General features: G+C 53.5%; 1 protein-coding gene across 1 annotated transcript; it reads left to right on the top strand.

Annotated features, from left to right (window-relative positions):
- Positions 1-3,186: 3,186 nt before the first annotated feature.
- Positions 3,187-14,435, top strand: TRAPPC3 (trafficking protein particle complex 3). The gene is made up of 5 exons (XM_028511961.2): positions 3,187-3,349; positions 11,352-11,449; positions 11,689-11,788; positions 13,029-13,211; positions 13,683-14,435. The coding sequence occupies exons 1-5, from the start codon at positions 3,308-3,310 to the stop codon at positions 13,800-13,802; spliced, it is 543 nt and encodes a 180-aa protein (XP_028367762.1). The 5' UTR covers positions 3,187-3,307; the 3' UTR covers positions 13,803-14,435.
- The last annotated feature ends 8,600 nt before the right edge of the window (positions 14,436-23,035 follow it).

Genomic DNA, 23,035 nt, shown 5'->3' with positions numbered 1-23,035 from the left:
TGATAGCCAACCAGAGGCAATTTAGCCCCCTATGGGACATTTGGCAATGTTAGAGGCACTTTTGTCACAACTGGGGCTGTTACTAAAATCCAGTGCTTAGATGATAGAGATGCCATTTAACGTCCTACAATGCATAGGACTGCCCTCAGAACAAAGAATCATCAGGTCACAAGACATCACTGGTGCCAAGGTTGGGGAGCCCTTCCCTAGACTGAGGGTGGGGCCACCTGCAAGATGCTAGTGGTGTGGACCAGCAGGGCATTAGACATCTTGCCACACAGTTTTCCCTGTCCAGCCTCAGGAGGCTTCCTCTGTGCAGAGGGGGCCCCAGCAAGTACTGGGAGGATGGAGCCTGGAGACCACCAGTGTCCTGTGATAGCTGCAATCAGAAGAGACAGATGGAGTGCACTTCTCTCCATTCTCCCCATAACTGACCAGGATCCACAGCACATCCCAGGCCTCGTCCACTGAGGGGGTTTAGGGTGGGTGTCTCTTTTTGAGTCTGAGTGACAGTACCTGAGGGGTTCCACATGCCCCCCTCCCCCCAAAAAACATTACAAATTCTGAAGAAGCAACTGGGGACACTTGCAACATCCCGAGCTAAAGAGCTAAAGAGTTAAAGCTCCAACAGGATGCCGTGACTTCCTAGGTGACCGGCTGGGAACTCTGTGGACTCTTCAGTGCTTCCCCTACCGCCCAGGGCAGTCCCCTCCCCCTCTATGGAAACAGGAATGAATGAGCTGTTGGCCTCACCACTGGCTGGAGTGGGGGCAGGTCACTGAATGGGGATCAGAAATATGTCCCCTTTCTGATCCTTTTATGAAGAGGGCAGGAGTTTATACAACTTCTTAGGTTTGGTGAGGCGGGGTCCAGGGTGAACCTGATGGAGGGGTGAAGGAAATCACTGGGAGATTTGACAGGAGGATATGAATCAGGAGACAGGCCCTGGAGGCTGTTTTCTCACCCACAAAGTAGGAAGTGGGAGGGGCCTCATGGTGGGGTGGGGACAACTGGGAAGAACAGACATCAGATTCTCCTACTCCACCCCCAAGGTACTGCTGCTCCAATGGGTCTCCAACCCAGGCTGCTTTCCCGAGGAGCCGTAGCCCCTAGGGCCCACTCCGTGGTGCTGGAGGTGCTGGAGAATGTCTTCAAGGGCGTTGGTGTCATCAGCTGCAATAAGGCCTCCCTCCAGCTCTTGGGGAGCTGGTAGAACAGAGAGGGGTTGGATGGGGGGAAACTCAGACCCAAGGCTAAATAAGTTCAACCTTTTAGATTCCTGGGAAGAGGTCCTTGTCTAAAGCCCTTGATAGGGATGGGAAGCTGTCCCTGCTGTGTAATAGGGAGAAGGAGATGGGGGGGCGGGGGGGGAACCCAGTGTTCCTGAATGTCCTGGCCCTGAGGGGTGGTGGAGAGGAATTGGGATTTGGAAGAGTGATGGGAGCTTTAGTAAGAGCCCCTGGAGTGGCTGTCTGAGGAGCCTTTGAATTCCCATCTAAGCCAGGAGATCCTATAGTTTAGCCTGAGATGGACCCCACCCCACCCTCGATTCAGGACTGTTGACATTTTGTGGAGTCCCAAAGAAAAAGGTGCCAAGAGGACGAATCAGGGTCAGAGAGAAGAATCTCAGAGGTTGGAAGACAAGCAAGGAGAGGCTCCACCTCCCGTCTCTCCAGAACCTCCCAGCCTGACAGCAGGCTGGGTGGGGTCAGGCGGCTGGCCGTGACTCTGACTCAGGTTTCTGTGGGCAGCCAAAGGCAGCCGGCAGGGAGGAGCCCAGACCGACAGGCCAGCCAACTGCAGCTTTCACCTCAGCTGTCCTCTCTCCTGGGAATGCGGGATGCTCTTCTCTGGCCGTGCTGGCCTCTGGGGGCTAGCTGACCCCTGCTTTCCCCACTCCGCCCCCTCTTTTCCTTCCCCAAACCCTCAGCCTTTGGCCCTCTTCCCTAGGCACTGACACAGGAGGAAGAGTCAAGGGGCACTCTGTCTTCAGGGAGGCCCCAGAATGTCTGTGCCACAGAGAGCGGAGTATAGTAATAATTTGTCCTGTACTGGGAGGTAGAGACCAGGGGAATCCTGGGCACTGGCTTTCAGCCTGAGCAGCCCGAGGCCCCCCCAGTCTTTCCCAGCCGGGTTGGCTGGAGTCTGGACAGGCTGGTTGTCATGGTGAAGGCTAGGGGCTAGAATGCAGCTGCTGTAAAGTCAGGCAACCAGGGGTAAGTGAGGAGAGGGTGTTCAACTACCCCAGCCCTGCCCCTCAGAACTGACCAGCCAGGGAACAACAGTTGCTGGAGCTGAAACCAAAGGACTCTGGTCAGGGACTGTAGGACTTCCCCTTGGTCATGGGTGAGGGTGTGGCCAGCACATTCCCCTGGTGTTTCTGGGGCCTGTTTTTAGAGACTGCCTACTTTGCACCCAAGTGCTCTGTATACACTGCTCACCAGTCTTCATAACAACTGAGAAAACCAGCAACTTGCCTAAAATGGCGAAACGGATTATAACCCAGGAGTGACTGCCACCAACACTAGTGAGCTTTTCTGGAAGCCAGACAGTGCACTTGTTCTAGGGTGGGGAGCAGGGAGAAAGTGACCTGAACTTTATCTAACACACTGGATATACTAGCAGGAGGTCACAGGTGGTAGGGTGCAGATGCTGGCTGTATTTCGAGTTTGAGGACACATGGCAGTTTGAAAAGAAAGTAGCAAAATGCTTGACACATAGTAGGTGGTCACTAAACATTTTTGTAATGAAGAGGCCAGATTTGTATGTGAACCATTGCTAGTTTTTAGGACAACTTGACATGATTTAGCTTTGAATTGCAGCAACAGCATAAGAAGCTAGTTGCAAAGAGGGACTTTCCGAGACCAAACCCGACGAGAGAGGAATTTGCAGAGAGCGTAACTAAGTGGGGGCTGGGGGCGGGAGGAGTTAGAGGGAAGTGTGGATGATACAGGATTGCTGTAAGGTGCGGACGCCACCCAGTGGCCAGAATGCAGCCTGGGGGAAGACAGACTTTGCAAGTTAGCCGCGCGCGGAGCACTCTGGAAGTTGTAGTCCAGATGCGCTAATGGGCGTTGCTGCCTGCGGGGCCGTTGGGTGTGGTAACCCGACGTTTATCGGGAAGGGGCGGGAGAAAGTTAACCTCTTCGCCGGACTACGAATCCCGTGGTGCCCTGCGGCGGACCGCGCCGGCGCAGTGAGCCGTTGTCGGTCAGTACGGAAGGCTGAGGGGCCACCGCTGGGTTGAACTGTGTTAGAAGGGGTCGCCGAGTGGGCCTTTGGCAAGGCGGCGAGGGCGGCCGGCACCATGTCGAGGCAGGCGAATCGTGGCACAGAGAGCAAGAAAATGGTAACTCGGAGCGTGTGACTTCGGCGGGCGGGGCAGAATAGAGGCATTCTGGGGAAGGGGCCCGGCGCTGGGCGCAGTTGAGAAGGGCCCTCCTCTGAGCTCTGGGAGAGGAGTGGTTCCGCTGGAGGAAGACGGAGGCTGCTTGGGGGTTTGAGAGGGGAGAGCCACTCCGGGGGCGTCCCGGGCCTGAGGCGGGTTGGGAGGGCCGCTGGAGTAGCTCAGAGACCCCTACCCCATGGCCTGAGTGCAGCTGTGCAGCTGTGTGCTAGGCCAACAACGACGACGGTGGTAACAGTAATAACCACCGATTGCTCTGATTGCTCTGCTTTGTGTAAGGCACTGGGCCAGCCACTTTCCCTATATTATCTCATCTAATCTGCCAAATCGTACTTTCAGATGGGTTATATTATTGCCATTTTCCAGCTCCGAGAGGTTTTGTAACTTGCCCAGATTTACAGGTAGGAGGGATTAGGATTCGAACTCATGTTTCTAACTCCAAACCTAATACCTCAGCCTTCTAGGCCATACTGCCTCTCACACTTGCCTTGGCCTGGGAAGAGATGATCACAGAGTGGTCGTGCCCGAGAGCAACTGTCTGTTTGGTGGAGTAAGAGGTGGGCCACCGTAGGCAGTAAGTGGCGCCTCTCTGGTAAGGGGAGGTTCCTTAGGAAAGGAATAGTCCTGGGAATAGTGAGACACCATAGAGTCCCATCAAGTTTGACTGTGGGTAGGGTCTGGGCCTGGGAAATAAACTAGATGACATTTTCCTCCAAACTAAGGGGACTTCTGGGCAAGCGTTCCTTTTCTTTGGCATATTTTTACTTCCCCCAGAATGTCACGTTGTCCAGGGTTGCACGCTAGGCAGATCGGAGCCTTTGTTGACACTTAGCCCCAGAGGCGATGGCTAAACTTCCCCAGACCTTTGCGTCTTACACCAGGAACAGCCACCAAAAATGAGCTGCGGGAGGCCCTGTTACTCCTGAGGAGCACTTTTCCTCAGACCCCCTTTGAGAGGCTGAGGTGTCCATCATGGATCTTCTCTCCAGAAGTATTGAATAGAAAAACATATGCACAGACATTTACTTACATCTTAGGGGGATTTGTGGGCCCCCTCCATAGATTACAGGTTAAAATTTTCTGTTTTGGAGGATATAGCAAGAGTTTAAACAAAGAAGAAAAATATTTTGCCAGGAAACTGTCATGTAGGGGAAAAAGCATGGGCTTTGGTTGGAATACTGTCTTTTTCAACTGATCCTCAGTTTCCTTATCTGTAAAATGGGGATGGTAATGCCCAGTTAGGATTAAATGAGATTTCAGTATAACATGCATGGGGCATGTTTCTGCTTCTTTTTCTTTTTAAATTTATTTTTAGTTTACTTTATTAAGATTGTATTTATTGCCCTGGCTGGCATAGCTCAGTGGATTGAGTGCGGGCTGGGAACCAAAGTGTCCCAGGTTCGATTCCCAGCCAGGGTACATGTCTGGGTTGCAGGCCATAACCCCCAGCAACCGCACATTGATGTTTCTCTTTCTCTCTCTCCCTCTCCCTCTCCGTCTCTCTCTCTCTCTCTCTCTCTCTCTCTCTCTCTCTCTCTCTCTCCCCCCCCCTCCCTTCCCTCTCTAAAAATAAATAAATACAATCTTGTATTTATTTACTTTCAGAGGGGAAGGGAGGAAGAAAGACAGGGAGAGAAACATCAATGTGTGGTTGCCTCTCACATACACCCCAACTGGGGACCTAGCCCGCAACCCAGGCATGTACCCTGACTGGGAATCGAACCAGCAACCTCTTGGTTTGCAGGCCGGGACTCAATCCATTGAGCCACACCAGCCAGGGCTTTATTTTATTTTTTTAAGTTTTCTTTTTTTAAAAAAAAAATTGTTGCTTTTAGAGAGGTGGGGGGAGAGAGAGATTGAGATTGATTTGTTGTTCCACTTATTTATGCATTCATTGTTTGGTCCTTATACGTGCTCTAACCAGGGGTTGAACCTACAACCTTGGTGTATCAGGATGATGCTCTAACCAACTGAGCTACCAGCCAGGGCTACCTCCTCCTTAGGAGCAGAACTTCCTGCTTAGTTTTCATAACCTGCTCTTGTTTTGTACATCTTTTTTCTTTTTCTTTTTTTTTTTAAAGATTTTATTTATTTATTTTTAGAGAGGGAAGAGAGGGAGAGCGAGAGAGAGACATCAATGTGCGGTTGCTGGGGGTTCTGGCCTGCAACCCAGGAATGTACCCTGGCTGGGAATCGAACCCAGGACACTTTGGTTCCCAGCCCACGCTCAATCCACTGAGCTATGCCAGCCAGGGCTTTGTACATCTTTTCTTACCTGAAATCAATATTGCAGTCTTGATACCGCTTTAGTAGGGACCTGCAATCTTCAGCCCCAGCCCCAGTATCCATTCAGCTTTGTTAAGTGAAGGAATTGTGGAGGCCCAGCAGCATACTTCTGCCTCAAAGCTTTTGCAGCTGCTGTTGCTGCTTGGAAGTCCCTTTCCCCAGGTAGTCACTTCATGCACAATTACTCAAATGTCACCTCCTCAGAGAAGCCTTCCCTGATCATATGACTAGTTTTCTGTTCTGTTACTCTATTCCTTTTTTCGTCATGGCACTATTTCATTTTAAGTGTTTCATTATAAATTACGTATCTACTTATTTATTTTCAGTCTCCCCCATGAGAATGGAGACTCCATGAGAGTAGGAGTGTTTGCTCACTGCTCCATTCTCAGCACCTAGAACAATGCCTGGCACCAGGCAGTCTATATTTACTGAATGAACGCCATGAGGGTTGGGTATGTCTTTTCATTCAGTTCCTGCTGGTACCTACTTGGGGCTTGTCACATGATCCTCTCTATAGCCACCTGGTTTCCCATGCTCTTCTCTGCTTGGGGAGTCCCCACCTCTAACAGCCCTCTTCCCAGTCAGCCCAGTCTTCTGCAGTCAGCAGTCTTCTGATTGCTGTGTTCCCACTTAAGCCTTCCGAGACTTAAAGGGTTAGTGTGCCCAAGGAAAAACAGACCATTTGTGTAGCAAACTTTTCTTGATTCCCAACCGTATGCAAAGTCAGTGGCAGGGAAGGTGGGCAATGCAGGGATGAAGTGCGAGTGCCTAACTGGGGAAGCACGTGCTCCATGAGGGTCAGAAAGGACCAGCACAGGCACAGTCCTGGCTGGGGTGGAGTCTTGACTTCACTGCTTGCTTGCGGTGTGACCCTGGGCAAGTTATTCACTGTCCTAAGCATCAGTTTCACGAGGTTTAAAAATAAATTTAAAAAGGTAATAATAGTGTCTACGTCATAGGGATGTTCTGAGGGTTAGTTGAGGTACATAACGCATGCAGAGTGAGCAGTGTGACACTGCACCTAAGAACTCAGTTGACACTCGGCAAATGGCAGCTAGCATCTTTATTGGTAGAGATATTAGCCTTCGTGTGTCTGTCTACTGTTTGGTTCTTGAATCTCAGGGACCGTCAGGCCTGCCCTCCTTTTGTGTTGTGTTACTAGTAACCCATCCCCAGTGCTCTGTTCTCCAGAGCTCAGGTGAATTACTACTTTGTAGCAGCGCTCAGAATTGCCATGACCAGGCGGCTGGAGAGGCAGACAGGCAGGGACTCGGTCCTGTTACTGGCCTTCCTTCCCCAGCTGCTAGGGGCAGTCACACTAGATTGCTGGTGTTGACAAAAATAGGAAGTGTGACTCTTGGAGCATTAGCTCCAAAAATCAGCCCCCTTAAGGAGATTCGATGTTTTGTTGTTTTGGGTACTAATTAAAAAGCCTTCTGAAAACCATCGAGGGTAGTAGCTCACCTGAGTGTAAGGCTTGGCTTAACTTGCTCTGCTCAGGTTGTGCCTGGAGTCCTTGGAGATCATATTGGCTGTGTGGGTGTGAAACCACTCCTACGGTTTCTTGGTCTGCCAAGCAGCTTTTAAGCCCATTAGATCAGGGGTCCCCAACCTCCGGGCTGTGGACCCATACCGGTCAGGGCCTGTTAGGAACCAGGCCGCACAGCAGGAGGTAAGCTCGAACATAATGAATCATCCTGAAACCATCCACCCACCCACTGGTCCAAGCAAAAATTGTCTTCCACAAAACTGGTCCCTGGTGCCAAAAAGGCCGGGGGCCACTGCATTAGATCCTCCCAAGTATTGGCATGACAGGTTCTCCTGTGACTGACCTGTGGGAGGAGGTCAAGGTTTAGCAAAGCGAAGTGACCGACCTAAAGTCTCGCATCTAATAAGCGGCAAGTTCAGACTCAGAAGCAGGTCTTCTGACTACAAACCAAATATTCTTTCTATATGCCTTATTGGTTGTTACAAAGGTCTTTATATTGATTCAAAATCTCCGTCTTTGAACCTAGTTCAGGGTGCTGTCTGGCACCACACCACAGAGAATCAGTTTAAGAATAAAAATCTCTACTGGAGTTTGAACTGTGTCCTGGGCACTCTACACACGTGTTGGAATCCCCCAGTAACCTGCAGGGCAGACGGTATGGTTGCCGTCGCACAGACGGGAAAAACTGAAATTCAGAGAGACTGAGCCCTGGGTTAGGGTCATATCATTTTTTACAGGACAGGGCTCAACTGTAGGGAGACGGAGTCTCAGTTACTTAAACTGTCACCTGTAGAGTGGGGATATGTACTGTTTGTTCTGCTGACCTCCCATGGTTGTTATGAGGAACAGTGAGAAACTGTGAAGACATTCTGAAAGTTTTATAAATTTGATGACCATTTTTGTTCAACATAATTAAAGCAATCAAAGTAGAAGCGTTGCAGAAGAGATTCATGTTTCTGTTGGGAGGGGGAATGTGGTACTTAGGTTGACTGAAGAAATCGGACTGGTTGAGATCGCTGGCCTTTAAGGTCCCACGGAACCTTTCGTTATAAGGGCCACAGAACTGAACACCCGGGTCTTCAGGTTCTGCAGCCTCCTCTTTACTCCTCTGACCTCCTCTCCACCTCTCTCTTCTGTCCATGGCTCTCCGCTCACACTAGTCTGTTTCTCAGGCAGGGCAAGCATACTCCTGCCTCAGGGCCTTTGCACTCACTGCCCAGAATGTTTTCACCTGGACATGACCTTCATGCCTACCCTTCCTGACTTCTGCCAGTTCTTTTGCAGATAACGTCTTACGGAGGCTTTCTCGGACTGTCCTATTTAGAATTGACACGTGTGTGCGCGTGTGTGAACATAAATACCCCCTAATCTCCTTTTGTGCTTAGTTTCTTCCACAGTACTTACCACTGTCTAGCAAACCGTATATTTTATTAATTTGGTTCATTATCTGTCTCCCTCCAATTATATAGTACCTGGTACATAGTAAACATTGAATGCTTTTTTCCTATACCACAGCCCTATTACTATTTTTTTAAATTTTTTAAAAAGATTTTATTCGATTCCCAGCCAGGGTACATTCCTGGGTTGCAGGCCATAACCCCCAGCAACCGCACATTGATGTTTCTCCCTCCCTCCCTCCCTCCCTCTCTCTCTCTCTCTCTCTCTCCCCGCCCCCCTGCCTTCCCTCCCTAAAAATAAATAAATAAAATCTTAAAAAAAAAAAAAAGAAAAAAGAAAAAAAAAAAAAGAAAACACTTTAAAAAGATTTTATTTATTTATTTATTTTTTAAGATTTTATTTATTTATTTTCGGAAGGGAGGGAGATAGAGAGAAACATCAATGTGCGGTTGCTGGGGGTTATAGCCTGCAACCCAGGCATGTACCCTGGCTGGGAATCGAACCTGCGACACTTTGGTTCGCAGCCGGCGCTCATTCCACTGAGCTACGCCAGCCAGGGCTACTATTTTTATTTTTAAAAAAGATTTTATTTATTTACTTTTAGAGAGAGGGGAAGGGAGGGAGAAAGAGAGGGAGAGAAACAGCCGTGTGCAAGAGGTACATTGATTGGTTGCCTCTCACGCCCCCTAGTGGGGACTAAGCCTGCAACCCAGGCATGTGCCTGACTGGGAATTGAACTGGCAACCTTTTCATTCACAGGCCAGGGCTCAATCTGCTGAGACACACCAACCAGGGCTGATTTATCTTATCAGTAAATTGGGGGCTGTTGCATTTATAAGGAGCTTGATAACATCATGATATGCTTGTTACTTGGCACCATGGTGGGCTGCGGCTCTTGGAAGTTTCTGTCCAAGGGCTCATTAATAATGGAAGGAAAGCTCTCCTGACTTAATGCAGTGAGGCCAAGTCTATGGACTGGTTACTGCTGGATCGCTTCCATCCATTCATGCCTAAGCCATTCTAGTGCCAAACCTTAACTTTACTAAAAAAATCATTCTCCTCCTTAATAGCTTCTCCTTAATTGCCATATTTGGTAAATGGTCTCTTGGAGACACCCTATCTGACTGTTTTAGTTGAGTTTAAAGAGCTTTCTGATTCTGAAACTGATTCTCTTTGAGTTCCTAGTGCAGCAAAATGTTTTGTTTTAGGGGGCTTATTAATATTGCAGTTGTGGGGAACAGTGTGTAAAATGAACATTGGCTTAGAAACTCTTGGTTCTTGTCCCCCCAGATGACTTTGTCAATAATTAGCTGTTTGGCTCTGGCTGGTGTGGCTCAGTGGGTTGAGCGCTGGCCTGTGAATGGAAGGACGTTGGTTCGATTCCCAGTCAGGGTACATGCCTGGGTTGTAGGCCCGGTCCCCAGCAGGGGGCATGCGAGAGGCAACCACACATGGATGTTTCTCTTCCCCTCTCTGTTCTGCTCTCTCTAAAAATAAATAAAGAAAAAGTTTAAAAATTACTTAGCTGTTTGTCCTTGGCCAAATTACTTTACCTTTCTGAGCCTCGGTTTCCTCATCTCTAAAATAAGATTGATTCCTGCCCTTCTGCTCCACAGAGTTATTGCGGTTGGGAAATGAGATGATGAAAACCAGAACGCAGTGTGTAAGCAAAAGGCATTCACATTGTTACTCTTGCAGTGACCTCGCCACCAGGCCACGGGGACGAGGTGGGGACAAGGTGGGGAGCTCTGGGTCCTGAGACCCTGGGACGTTCTTCCCCAGGACACTCAGCTCTGCCCCAATCTGATGGGCCTCCCCTCAGGAGAGAGTGGGTGAGTGGCCGTCTTGACCTTTCAGCCTTACATCTGTGTGGATCCGCCTGTCCGGGTAAACTGCTAGCACACTTCTCACTTCGTCTGACTCTGACGGGGCCTTCCCCCCGACCTGCTGCTTCCACTCTGTTTTTCATCTGTCTTGGGTCTTGCCGTTCTTCTTACCTTCCACGTCTCTCTGTTTCTTGGTTTCTTCACCTGAGAAAGAGTTTTTGTGATTTTGACTGTGATTATAATGGAAGCCAGTCGAGGCCAGTATTGTGTTCCAGGTGCACAAAAGATTGTATTCCTTTCCGAGTTACCCCCTTTCCTGGAAACGTTCTAGCTGTGCGTCAGAAGGAACATAATCTGTTCCCATGCTGGTGACTTAGAAGAGGGGGTGTCGTTCGTGCAGTGGACTTCATCTAGGACTTCGTGCTTCCCCGGGAGAGGACCCCCAGGGCCTCTGCCGCTCCCAGGCGGGGCCCCGGGAGTGCAGTTCAGCTCCAGGCCAGACACCGCCGATGCTGTAGGGTGTGGGGAGGCCATTGGTCACACCTGCTAACCCTCAGAGCCCCGTTTGTGAGTGTTGGCTTTGGGACTGCCTTTCGCAGGATCCAGTGAGTGACTGCCGCTGCCACACTAGGTTCTGCGGACTGGAGCTCAGGCTCGGTAGCTGTAGGGGACGCTGGGTTGGCAGAAGCCCACCTTGGGCAAGTGCCGGAAGAGTGACTACTCGGTGCATGGGGAGCCTTTTACAGCCCATTTTGTGGCGGGTCTGGCGGCAGCCCTGCCCTGGTGACCCTGGGGGATCAAATTCCTCGGCCACTCTGTAGGGGATGATGTTTTCTCCTACCAGACACAGGTGACCTTCCTTTGAATCCCGACAGTTGCGTTGAGGCCAGTCCAGACTCTCTCTTTTGTGTGCCTTGGTCCTGACGGCCTTTTGAATCTCTTTCAGAGCTCTGAGCTCTTCACCCTGACCTATGGGGCTCTGGTCACCCAGCTGTGCAAGGACTATGAGAACGATGAAGATGTGAACAAACAGCTGGACAAAATGTGAGTGAGCTCCTCTGCAAAGGCGGCAAGAACGGGCTCCCCAGTACCTGGGTCCGCGTGGCCGTCAGAGTTCAGAACAGGGTCCTGTCTCTCATAACCGACATTTGGTTCCCACTGAGCTCACTTATTGGGATGTTTTGGAATTATCTCTGTTTTTCTTTTACCACTGACGGCCTCATGTACAGTATATAAGACAGTCAAAGCCCGTAATATAGTCTGTTTTCTCATTTCTTTCCCAGGGGCTATAACATTGGAGTTCGGCTGATTGAAGATTTCTTGGCGCGATCTAACGTGGGGAGGTGCCACGACTTTCGGGAAACGGCAGATGTCATTGCCAAGGTCATTATCCTGGGCCAGTTGGCCAGGCCGAAGGATTGTCTTTGGGAGGCACAGCTTACCACTCTGCCCCTCTCCCTTAGAGAGCCCCTTAGGATTTGAAAAGACTAGTTAGGCAGCTCTTTGGGCCAAAGAAGCCTTCCTGGTGGTTTGGGAGTAGAGCAAACTATGTAAAAAGGAAAGAGTGGCTGGGATCATGATCCCTGTGGATTAAAGCGACACTGAGATCGAAGCCAGGGCTCAGCCGGGAAGACGCAGCCGAGCAGCGTGGCGGCTGAGCATAAGACACACCTGGCTTCAAATTCTGATGCCCATACTTACTAGCTCTTGGGTAACTTAGTTTTTTACCCTTTTAATTACAAGTTATTATTACTTATTTATTTGCTTGCTTACTTATATATAATCCTCACCTGAGGATATATTTATTGATTTTAGAGAGAGAGGAAGGAGAAGGAGAGAGAAACGTCAGCTGAGAAACAGTGATTGATTGTCTCCCGTACACATCCCGACTGGGGATCAAACCTGCAACCCAGGTCGGAGCCCTGACCGGGGGTTCCCCCGCAGCCCTTCGGTGTGCAGGCCGGCACTTCAGCCAACTGAGCCACCCAGCCAGGGCCCAGTTACCTCATCTTTCATATGAGGAAAGGGAGAGCTGCCTCACAGGGTTGTTGTAAAGAGTAAATTAAAAAACATGAGCGTTCAGGTAAAACCAGTGCACTTAATGTAGTGTACATATAGTGAATGTTTGCTGTTAATATTAGTGTCGTCTAATGTAGGAGTAACAATAAATGGTGAAACGCCTATAGCTTTGTAGTGTCAGTCACCTAAAGGCTGGTTCTTTCTGATGTACGGCGTGTTCGCCTTGCCCGAGTCCAGCGGAGAGTCCTGTGAGGGTTTGGAGTTAGGAGGGTGGGTGGAGGGAAGGACGTCTGCAGAGGGGTTCTGCCCCAGGCCTGCTTTCCCGTTCAAGAAGAAGGGCTCAGGTAGCACCCCACTCAGAAGGTCACTGCTCCCCTCTGTTAAGAAGTACAGGACAGCAAATTGCTGCCCACCTGTGTGCAGGGGGCGGGGTGTGGAATTGTGCACGGATGCCTTTCCCCCCTGAAAACCTAAAGCTTCAGTGTCTTACAGAGGCCACCGTTTTGTTCCTGAGCCACTTGGTTCCCCTTTGCCAGACCATCACCTTCCCTATTGTACAGCCCCTATTGCTCTTCCCATAGTGCTCTCGTGTGTCCCCCGACAGGTGGCGTTCAAGATGTACTTGGGCATCACGCCAAGCATCACCAACTGGAGTCCAGCTGGTGACGAATTCTCCCTGATTTTGGAAAATAACCCCTTGGTGGACTTTGTGGAACTTCCTGATAACCACTCATCCCTTATCTATTCCAATCTGTTGTGTGGGGTGTTGCGGGGAGCCTTGGAGATGGTGAGTGCAGCTCTTTACCCCCCGGGGCCACCGGGGATGGAGCAGGGGCTTGGTAAAACGTTTGCGTGAGTGAGAGGGGGAAAGAAGAAAGGCCTGTGGCTCACCTGGCACTTCGCCGCGTGAGGTGGCGGTGCTGCCGAGCATGGGGTGCGAGCCGACATCTCTCCGTGGTGACGAGCCTCCCTGCTAGACCGGGAGACGTGCCGTGGGCACCGAAGCCCAGAACGTCCATTCCCAGGTTGACTTTACGTGGTGCCAGTCTCACTCGGGTGTGCTCTTCACTGAGTCTCTCCTCGGGGGTCAGGGCCACTGCCTCCTATGAGGGAACATTGGGGTCGACAGTCTTGTCATGTGGGAGAGCGACCCCCTTTGTTGGCTGCTGTGGATGAGCCGGTCACAGACCTGGCCCCAGCGGTTCCCCAGAGGCTGCAGCTAGGCAGCCACCCCTTCGTTTTTCCCGCTGTCCCCCAGGTCCAGATGGCTGTGGAGGCCAAGTTTGTCCAGGACACCCTGAAAGGAGACGGTGTGACAGAAATCCGGATGCGGTTCATTAGGCGGATTGAGGACAATCTCCCCGCTGGAGAGGAGTGACCGTCTCCAGGACTTCAGGGCAGGCGGCAGGGTGCCGGCTGGAGTCAGAGGCCTCAGTGCCCCCTCTGCCCTCTAGAACTGAGTGACTCTTTCTCATGGATGTTACCTATTCTTCTAACCTTGTTTCCGCTCTCCAGGCTGGTGAGGAGCGGACTGTGATACAGTCCAGTTACCCCGTAAGTGTGTACGTTCAGGAGGGAAGCCCTTTGCTCCCTTTCCCTTCCAAGGGGGCGGATGCAGTCATCTTTGGTTGGACTAGAAAGAGCTCAACCATTTTACATTCCTGTTTGAATTTTCCAAAGCAAAATCCATTTTGACCCCGTTAAAAGGCAAGACTAGCACATCTATCCCTGGACCTTCAAAAAGCCATCGGCACATGGCTGTAGGGGACCCAGGGTCGTGGGACAGGGAGGAGAGGCGGGGAGGGTGGGTCGCAGCTGCTAGTGGTGGTGTGGCACACTCGGGCTCGCCAGGAACGGGGGGCCAGTTGTGCTGGGAACGCGGACTTCTGGGAAGCCACCCAGCTCTCTCATTCCTCCCTGCTGTTTGGAGGCAACATCTCTTTTTACAGAGGGTTCATCCTTTTTTCTTACAAATTCTTCAATAAAGACACATTCTTGAGTGAAGTCCCAATCCTGTCCTGTTTTCTTTCTGCTCAGCCCTGGGAGTTTGTTTTGACGGGGCAGGGAGACCAGCGAAGGTCCTGGGCCCTGCCTCGCTCTCGCCCGGTCCGGGAATGGCTTCTCCCCACCAACCAGAGAGCCTGGGGGACCCGGGAGCAAACCAGCCCCCTTCAGGGTCCTATTTGGGCCTCTAGTAAAATGCAGGATCAGACCCTTGTCCTAGACATACCTGAGCCACCGAGTTGGGGGATTTGGCTTAGAAGGACGGTGTGGACCCTGGTGTCAGGCACCGTGTGTTGTGTGCCCGCCACGTGTCGGACTGCTGAACACTGTGCATTGTCTTGTTCACAGTGACGCCATTTCTAGGGAGGGGGCCACAAGTTGCCCAAGGTCGGACAGCTAATAAGTGGAGAAGCTAGGGTTCAAAGCCCCAGCCAAACTACAAAGTTCATGTTTGCTTTTTCTTAACTTTTGTTTTTAAGAAAGATTTTATTTATTCTTAGAAGGGAAGGGAAGGAGAAAGAGGGAAAGAAACAATGATCTCCGTTGCCTCTCACACCCCCCAACTAGGGACCTGGCCTGTGAACCAGGCATGTGCCCGACTGGGAATCAAACCAGCGACCTTTTGTTTTGCAGGGCAACGCCCAACCCACTGAGCCACACCAGCCAGGGCAAAGCCTATGTTCTTGACTGGTTAGCACTGTGGGTTGTGGGGGCGGGGAGCAGGCCTGTGACTTCCCCTCCGAGTTTGACAGAGCTTAGGATAGCTTTTAAAGGGTTTGGGGGGGGTGGGGGGTGGGGGGGGTGACGGGGCTGTGCAGAGGTCAGGCCTTGTTTGGTAGCACTTTCGGGGATATCTAGGGCCTTGAGGTCCAGATACTCAGGTTGTTGGTGGCTGGGCGGTGCTGGCCAGGCCTTCCGCAAGGCTGGTAGACAGGCCCGAGATGAGGAGCAGTGGTGGTGCGCTGTGCGTGAGGAATGTCTCGGTCTCGGTTGTTCAGGTTGGGACCAGTGTCTGGGACACCAGTGAGAGGCAGCCTGCACACGACCTGCGTCCTCCGGCTCGGTTCGCCTGCTGAGGGGGAAGAAGGTCACTTTGTGTCTCCGAGTACAGGGAGGCTCATGTTTTCTCCGGGATCCCATCCTTCTCTGAGCCTCTACTTCCCCTGCCAAGTAGAGTATGGGGCCCCGGGGCCGGCACCCCATTTTGGTCAACAGTCTTCTTAGAACTGGCATAAGGCTGGGTCCGGTTGCACGAGAGTTTGAGTGGAGGAAGGAGAAGTGAGGGAATGAATGCTGGGCCCAGGCATGGGGAGGTGGTGTGGTGCCCGGACCCTGGTGAGAAAAGTGAGCTGCACCACCCTCCCTCTCCAGGACACCCCCCCCCCCCCCCCCCCGGTCTCCTCCCAGTGCCCCAGCCCCTCTCCCCGCAGCTGTTCGTTCCGTGGCCTGAGGTTTGGATACTTCCTTTCCCTGAGTGAATCTCGGCCGCAGTGACAGGGTGGGCAAGCTGTGGAAACAAAGCACACCGCCCCACTACCCCACACCCTCCCTGCACGCGCCCCACCCCACACCCTGACTTTTCCCAGTTACAGTCCCGCAGGGAAAGGAAAGGGCTGAGGACTATGGAGCCGTTCGGAACGTCACCGAATCACCTCTCCCATGTGAGCCAAACATAAAAGTCCCAGCAACCCACCTGCTGGCGCCGCCACCCCAGGATTAATTCTTGTAGATTGCATGTCCCTCTGCCTTACTGTGACTGTGAGGTTGGGACCCTCCCCGGGCCCATTATCCTTGATGTGCAGGCACACCTTTCCTGTGAGCTGGGCAGGCGCGCCTGGCTGCACGTGGGGCGCTGACTAAGGAGCCCTCCTTAGGGAGGGCTCTAAGGAGGGCTGCAGTGGAGTTCTGGGCCTGGAGGGGTCCGTGCTGGTGGCTTTTGGGCTGGACGCTGGCTCCGCAGAGCTCTAAGGAGCAGAGCTCTAAGGAAACCCTTGTTCTGAAACCTTTGGCCACCAGGGGTCTCCAGATCACCACTGTACTGTCCCAGGGAGTGACCATTGGATCTCAGGTATTCAGAATTTGCTAGAAGATGCACCTGATGGAGCAAATCTCAGAGGCTGGTCAGAGCCAGGAAGTGCCCCCTTCCTCCAGTCACAACCATGGGACCGGAATGCAAAGCTCAGGTGGTTGCTAGGTTCAAGGCTCGCCTCCTAAACCCAGGGCATTGGAGAGAAAGAGCATGTTGGCTAAGAAGCCCGTGGCCCCCATACGCACCCCCAGCTCTCACTCTGGCCCGCTGAGTTGTACAAGCTACCTCCGAGAGTCCCCCCCAACCAACCCCTCACCTCCTGATGGAGACTAGAGTGCCAGCTCCGTTCCCCCGGTGTAAGAGAGTCCTGTTCCTGCCCCAGACTCCCCCCAGTGACATTTCCATATTCAGGTCACGCCTTTCCCTCACGGATTGGCCTCCTTACATTTGTACTGGGCATCCTGGTCTGGGAAAGAGGTGGCAACAGAGGCCCAGGAGCAGAAATTGCATTAAGTAAAATTAAAATAGTCTCCTAACAAGTAGTTCATTGTGGATGGCTGTGGGGGGTGGTGCAGGAAAAGCATCCTCCTGGTCTCCCAGAGCTTAAGTGCTACCATGTGCTGTTCCCTGGAAGCCAGAGGGGCTGTAGGAGGCGGGAGGGGGCGGGGTGGCAGCAGGCGAGCCTCGCTGTTGCGATCCCCAGCCTTTGATGTAGGGCCAGGCCTGACCCCAGGACTGCTGCCGGCCACTGCCAGGGGAGCTGTGGGATGCAGCGCATTCCTGGGGGCAATTTACGCTTCTGGCAGGAGGAGAGGAAAGTTTCTACTGTGGGGAAGGGGGTGGAGAGAGGGCGCTGCAGCAGAGTTTGGGGGTGGGTGTTGTGAGGAGCATGGGAGGGAGCCAAGGCATAGGGCAGCACTCTCCTGCCTAAGCCTTTTGGGCGGAGGCCTCCTCCAGGAAGCCTTCTCTGATAGACCCAGAGCTGGGGGGAGCAGCACCCAGCCCCCATCTACCACCACCACACATGAGCCCGCCCAGGTGTAGCCAAGGAGGATGGAGGATGCTGAGAGAAGCAGCGCCTCTTCCCTCCTGGCTCTGGGGTCTGCACTGTCGGCCACGAGGGCCTCTAGGACTGAGCTGGGCTAGAGGAGGGGTGGGAAGGCAGTGGGATGGGCAGGAGAACACGCGTGAGTGCGCACAGATGTGGCTCACAGCCACAGCGAACATTTACTGAAGAGTGTGCCAGCGCTGGGCTAAGCACTTCCCGTGCATTTCTCCTAGTATTCACACCACCCCTGTCACTGTTCCCATTTTGCAGGTGGGAAAACATACACCCCCTAACGTGTAGTAGAGTCAGGCCTGGAACCTGGGTGGTCCAGAACGGGACACTTCTTATGCAGTATGTCCCGTGTTCCATATACGTTTATGTGTGTGCTTCAGCGTGTGTCTCTGTTCTTGTGTTTCCTGGGGAGTATGTCTGTGTGTGAACTCTTTCACTTAGTAAACATGCAGCCTCGTGCTGGGGGCAGGGACATGGAGGTGCTGGGAGCTTCAGCCCACGGAAGCCGCTGACACAGTGTGCGTGTGGTGGAGAGGAGAGGGGAGGCTGAAAATGATGGACGACAGCGAGTCCTGGCTCGGCTACTTACTGGTTCTGTGACCCTGGACAAAGGATTTGAACCCGGAGCCTCAGTTTTTTCATCTGGAAAATGGGGATCGCAACGCCTCCCTTGCTGTCTGTTTTGAGTGTGGGCTGAGCGCTCCCTAGTTGGCAGGTTCAGTGAACGTGACTGTTCCTGGGAGAGCTGTCTTGTCACACCGTGTGGACGGATGAGCGTCTGAGGGTGTGCAGGTGGTAATTTGGGGACATCAGGGCCATGTCTCTGTTTATCACTGTACCTCCAAGCACCTAGCGCTACTTGCGCTGCAAGTAGCGCAAAGTAGGTGCTCAGGATGTTTTTCTTGCCTGGGTGTTGACTGAGTGTGAGAATGGAGTGAGGGGGCCCAGAGAGAGAGGGGTGTAGGCAGTGTGGGCCTGCACTGGGGCCAGCTATATAATTATGGGGCTGGGCCAAAGTGAAAATGCAGAGCCCCTTGCTCAAAAACTATTATGGAAAAAAATTATTATGAATTTCAGGGTGACCCAGCAGAGCATTAAACCAAGGCCTTCTGAATATGGAGCTCTGTGTGACCACATGGGCTGCCCGGCCTGTGAGCCCCCCTGTCCCCCCATCCCCTGGCCGGTGGTGCCCCCCCAGCCCCCAGCCTAGGGGTAAGGAGACTCCGCCCAGGGCCTGCCGCTCTTCCTGAGCTGCCTGAGGAAAGGTGGGGGAAGGGGACGGGCGGCCCAGTGTGGCAGGCCAGGAGAACGCAGGGGGACCCAACGACCTGCAGACCCCTCCCCCAGAGAGTCCTGTACCACCTCCTCCCAAGCCTCCAACCGGGCCGCTGGGTGGTCTGGGCACATGTGGTCACAGTTAGATGTTGATTGAAGCAAAATTGTTATAAGATTAGAATATTTAAGGTGACTTTAATTTCTACCGCATTACTGGGATTTTTGAGGATAGGGCTGAGAGAGCTGCCCCGGTGGAAGCGAGGAGAATGGTGGGCTGCAGCAGGTGGTCTTCGTTTCTCCACTCCTGCAGGCAAGGCCTCCGGCGACTGAAAAGAAGGAAGGAGGGCTAGACAGAGGGAGGGACTTCCCAGGGATTGTGGAACCAGGAGTCTGGTCCTCTACCAGATGTGGGAAGTCGGGGGCGGGGATGGAGGGTGCGGAATCACCAAGGCGCTGGTGGAGCAGAAATGTACCAGCACCACACCCCCTCCCCAGGCTACTTGCACGCCCATGGCCACACATCTGTGCAAACATCACTCCCTCCCCTCTGCTTGCCAGACAGAGGGAAGGGTGGGGTTGTTGGAGCCCAGAGAGTCTTCGTATTTCTATAGATCAAGTTAGAAATTGAGAAGGAATGGGAGGGTTGTGGTAACAGTGATTACAGTTACTCTGCACTTATTTAGTTGTCACTGTGTGCCAGGCTTGTGTTAAGCCCTTTCTGTTAACTGTCTCTTCTAAGGGGCTCCGGAGCGTGGTGGGAACAGGGAGGACTGGGGAGCCGGCCTGCTGCAGGAAAAACCTGGGAAAGCCTGTGCTGGGGCTTTTCCGGCTGCAAAATGAGCACAACGATACCAATCTCAAAGGGCTGTCATGAGCATTAAATGAGTTAATCCATGTGAAGTGCTCAGACTAGTGCCTGAGTAAGAGCCCTGTGAGGTTTAGCTGTTGCTATTAAGGACTATCATTAGCCCTGGCTGGTGTAGCTCAGTAGATTGAGCACGGGCCTATGAACCAAAGGGCTGCTGGTTCGATTCCCAGCCAGACCACATGTCTGGGTTGTAGGCCAGGTCCCCAGTAGGGGACATACGAGAGGCAACCACACATCGATGTTTCTCTCCCTCTCTTTCTCCTTCTCTTCCTCTCTGTCTCTCAAAAAGTAAATAAAATCTTAAAAAAAAAAAAAGACTATCATTGACCCCCTTTTAAAGAGGAAGAGGAGGAATTTTGAGGTTTGGGGAAGTTAAGTCACTTGCCCACAGTCACAGAGAGGCAGAACAGGGATCCAAACCCAGGTCTGCTGGACTCCCCAGCTCATGCTCGGAACCGCCGGACAGATGCCAGTCCTGGCTCAGCCAGCGGCTGCGCCAAACAGGTCACACGCCTCATCAGCTTCAGTTTAACCACCCACCCCATTTGATACCTCCTCCGCTCAGGCCTAGAACAGTCCTTGCATCCTTTCTGGCCAGTCTTTGATTCTCGGGCCAGAAAGACACAGCTACTTGTCCAAACACGGCAGGTAACAACAGACAAAGCCGACCCTTGAAATCCAGACACCACCAGAGACAGACCAAAGGTGGGAGCTCCTGGCAGGTGGGGTGGGGAGCCTGGCTGGGAGTCTGGGCTGGCCTAGCCCAGACTTCTGGCTCCAGGACACTCATTTCCTGCCTTGAGGTTTCTACGCAAAGAGGCAGCTGTGGCAGGGACGTGGCGTGGCTGTCTCAGTCGCTGTAGGAGGACTACGGGCAGCTGAGGCCCACCTGGAGGGTCCAACTAGCTCGGGGCCACAGGACAGCAGGTGAGGCCTCCCAGGGCTGGTTGGCAGGAGGAGGCCCTGGGACCCTCCGTCCCTGCAGGGCAATCGGCAGGGGTCAAACAAGGGAGGGGATGGGGAGGTGTGTGCCAGTAGAACCAGGCCAGAGGCCGTAGGAAAGTTTGTGAAGTGAGTCAGGAGAGTCAGGGGTGAGATCATGGGGGACTGGCGGAGCAGGTCTGAGTGTCTGTGTGTGTGGAGCCCACAAGAGCCCCTTCTTCAGCACAGCGCACCCCCCACTTGCCTGCTTGCTTCACCACCTCCCCTTCGCTGAGCTCTCTCCTCTTTCCAAGAACAGCTCACACTCAGAGCTAAATGCTCTCTGTGGACTCACTCATGGGCTTAATCCTCACAACCCTGTGAGAGCTTTGTAGACGAGAAAGCTGAGGCCGCAGAGGTTAGGTGCCTTGTTCAAGGGCACCTCATGCAGCTGGTGAGCTCCTGGACTTGAGCCCAGGCACCCCGAGTCCATAGTCTCAATCTTCAGTCTTAGCTGCCTAGCTCCCACCCCTCCCTGAACATTCAACCCCCTTCTGATCCCCATCAAGGGTCTGGTTTTCACACCAGCTCCAGGGGGGAGGGCCTTGTAGGTACCTGCCAACCAGGTAGCCTCCTCTTCCTCAGGCCGTGCCCCAGCCTGGCTCCCCTGTGGCCCCTCTGGGCTGGCTCAGGCCGAGAGGCCATACCCAAAGGCCCTCTTCAGTCCCCCCAGTCTGAGTGGCAGGACAGGAGCAGCCCAGGCTCTGGAGGTGGGCAAGGGTGAGAGGCCCCACCGAGGAGTGGCGGGGCTGGTGTGTACCTTGGCAGGGGGACAGCAAAGTGGGAGGCCCTCAGGGGGCAGGCGGGAGGAAGAGGGGGAAGGGGTGATGGAGGTAGGCCCGGACCCAGAGACAGGCAGCCTCGGGCCTTCCCTGCTCCTCCTCTGGACCTGTTGAACACGTGCACGCATGTGTGCACACACACACACACACACCTCCAAACCCCCCTTCTCTTGGCCTCAGTTTCTCTAGACTCCCCCACTGTGCTCACTGCCTCCACATCCGCCCCTGTGGCTGGTCCTTTGGCTCTTGGAGCCTGGTTCCTGCCCCTGCCTCCCACCTCGAAGACCAGCCCCTAACTGCGGGTCCCAGAGGGTGCTCTTTTGTGACCCCTGCCCCGGAGGCTTCCCTGGCCTTCTAGAAACATTTGCCTTTGTCTTCCGAGTCACTGTTCTTTTGGTTTCTTCCTGCTCCCCAGCAGCACCTTCTTTGCCCACCCTCTTCCTCTGCACTCCCTCTGAATGTCGACCATGCCCACACGCGGCCTGGCTTCCTCTTTCACCGCACACTCCTTCCCTGGGCGCCGTCCCCACGGCTTCAGTCACCGCCTGCCCAGCATGAGCTCCTAATCTTTAGCCCAGAAACCTCACTCCCGCCCTGGCTGGTGTGGCTCAGTGGACTGAGCGTCAGCCTGCAAACCAAAGGGTCACCGGTTGGATTTCCAGTCAGGGCACATGGAGGCTTGGTCCCCAGTTGGGGGCATGCGAGAGGCAACTGATACATGTTCCTCTCACACACTGGTTTCTCTCCCTCTCTTTCTCCCCCCTTTTCCCTCTCTCTCTAAAATAAATAAATAAAATCTTTTTAAAAGAAAAGAAATTTCACTTCTCTTGTGGATACATAGAGTCCCACTGGCACATCCAGCTCCACGCACTGACCACCTTGCTCCCGGACAGCCCCTCTCCCATCGCCCAGCCAGCAACGCCGCACCGACCCGGACACCGCCCCTCCGCCCCACCACGTCCTGCCTGTGCCACCTCCTCAACTCCTCCGCACTTGGCCCTTTCCTCTGGCCCCCACAGTCCCCTCCCTGGACCAGCTGCGACTATTCCATCAGCCTCCTCAGCCCTGTACCCTGCCTCTGTCTCCCTCCACACAGAATCAGGAGGTGCTTTCTAAAGCCCAGTCCTGACCAGTCGCTGCACCGCTGCAGTTCAGTGTCTCCCGTGGCTCCCATGTTCCTGGAGGGGAAGTCCACGCAGCTCCAGCGTGGCCTACAGGACCCCACAGCGTGCAGCCCCTGTCTGCCTCCGAACACACAGGCTGACCCCCTCCACCCGCGTGTGCGGATCCCATCCCCTCCTCCCGCAGCCTAGGTCTCCACTTGCAGGAAGCCTTCTGTGACTGCTCACGGAGGGACCACAGCCCCTGCGCTGCCCCCTCCCGGCGCTGAGAACCCCGTGCCGCGCCTCTCGGCGGGGCTGAGTGCCCTAGACGGCAGCCCTCGAGGGCTCGGGGCCCGCAGCAGAGGGTGCGCGCGAGTGACTGCGGGACCAGCGGGTCGGGACGCGTGCGGCTGCGGGGGTGTCTCGGACGGGTCTCGGGGCGGGAGGGAGGCCGACGTCGAGGCCGAGCTGGGCGCGCGGGCCAGGCGGGGCGCGGGCCTTGGCCGTGG

The sequence above is a fragment of the Phyllostomus discolor genome, chromosome 5 (genome assembly GCF_004126475.2).
Source record: "Phyllostomus discolor isolate MPI-MPIP mPhyDis1 chromosome 5, mPhyDis1.pri.v3, whole genome shotgun sequence".
NCBI lineage: Eukaryota > Metazoa > Chordata > Mammalia > Chiroptera > Phyllostomidae > Phyllostomus > Phyllostomus discolor.
This window is presented reverse-complemented; position numbering and strand designations above follow the sequence as displayed.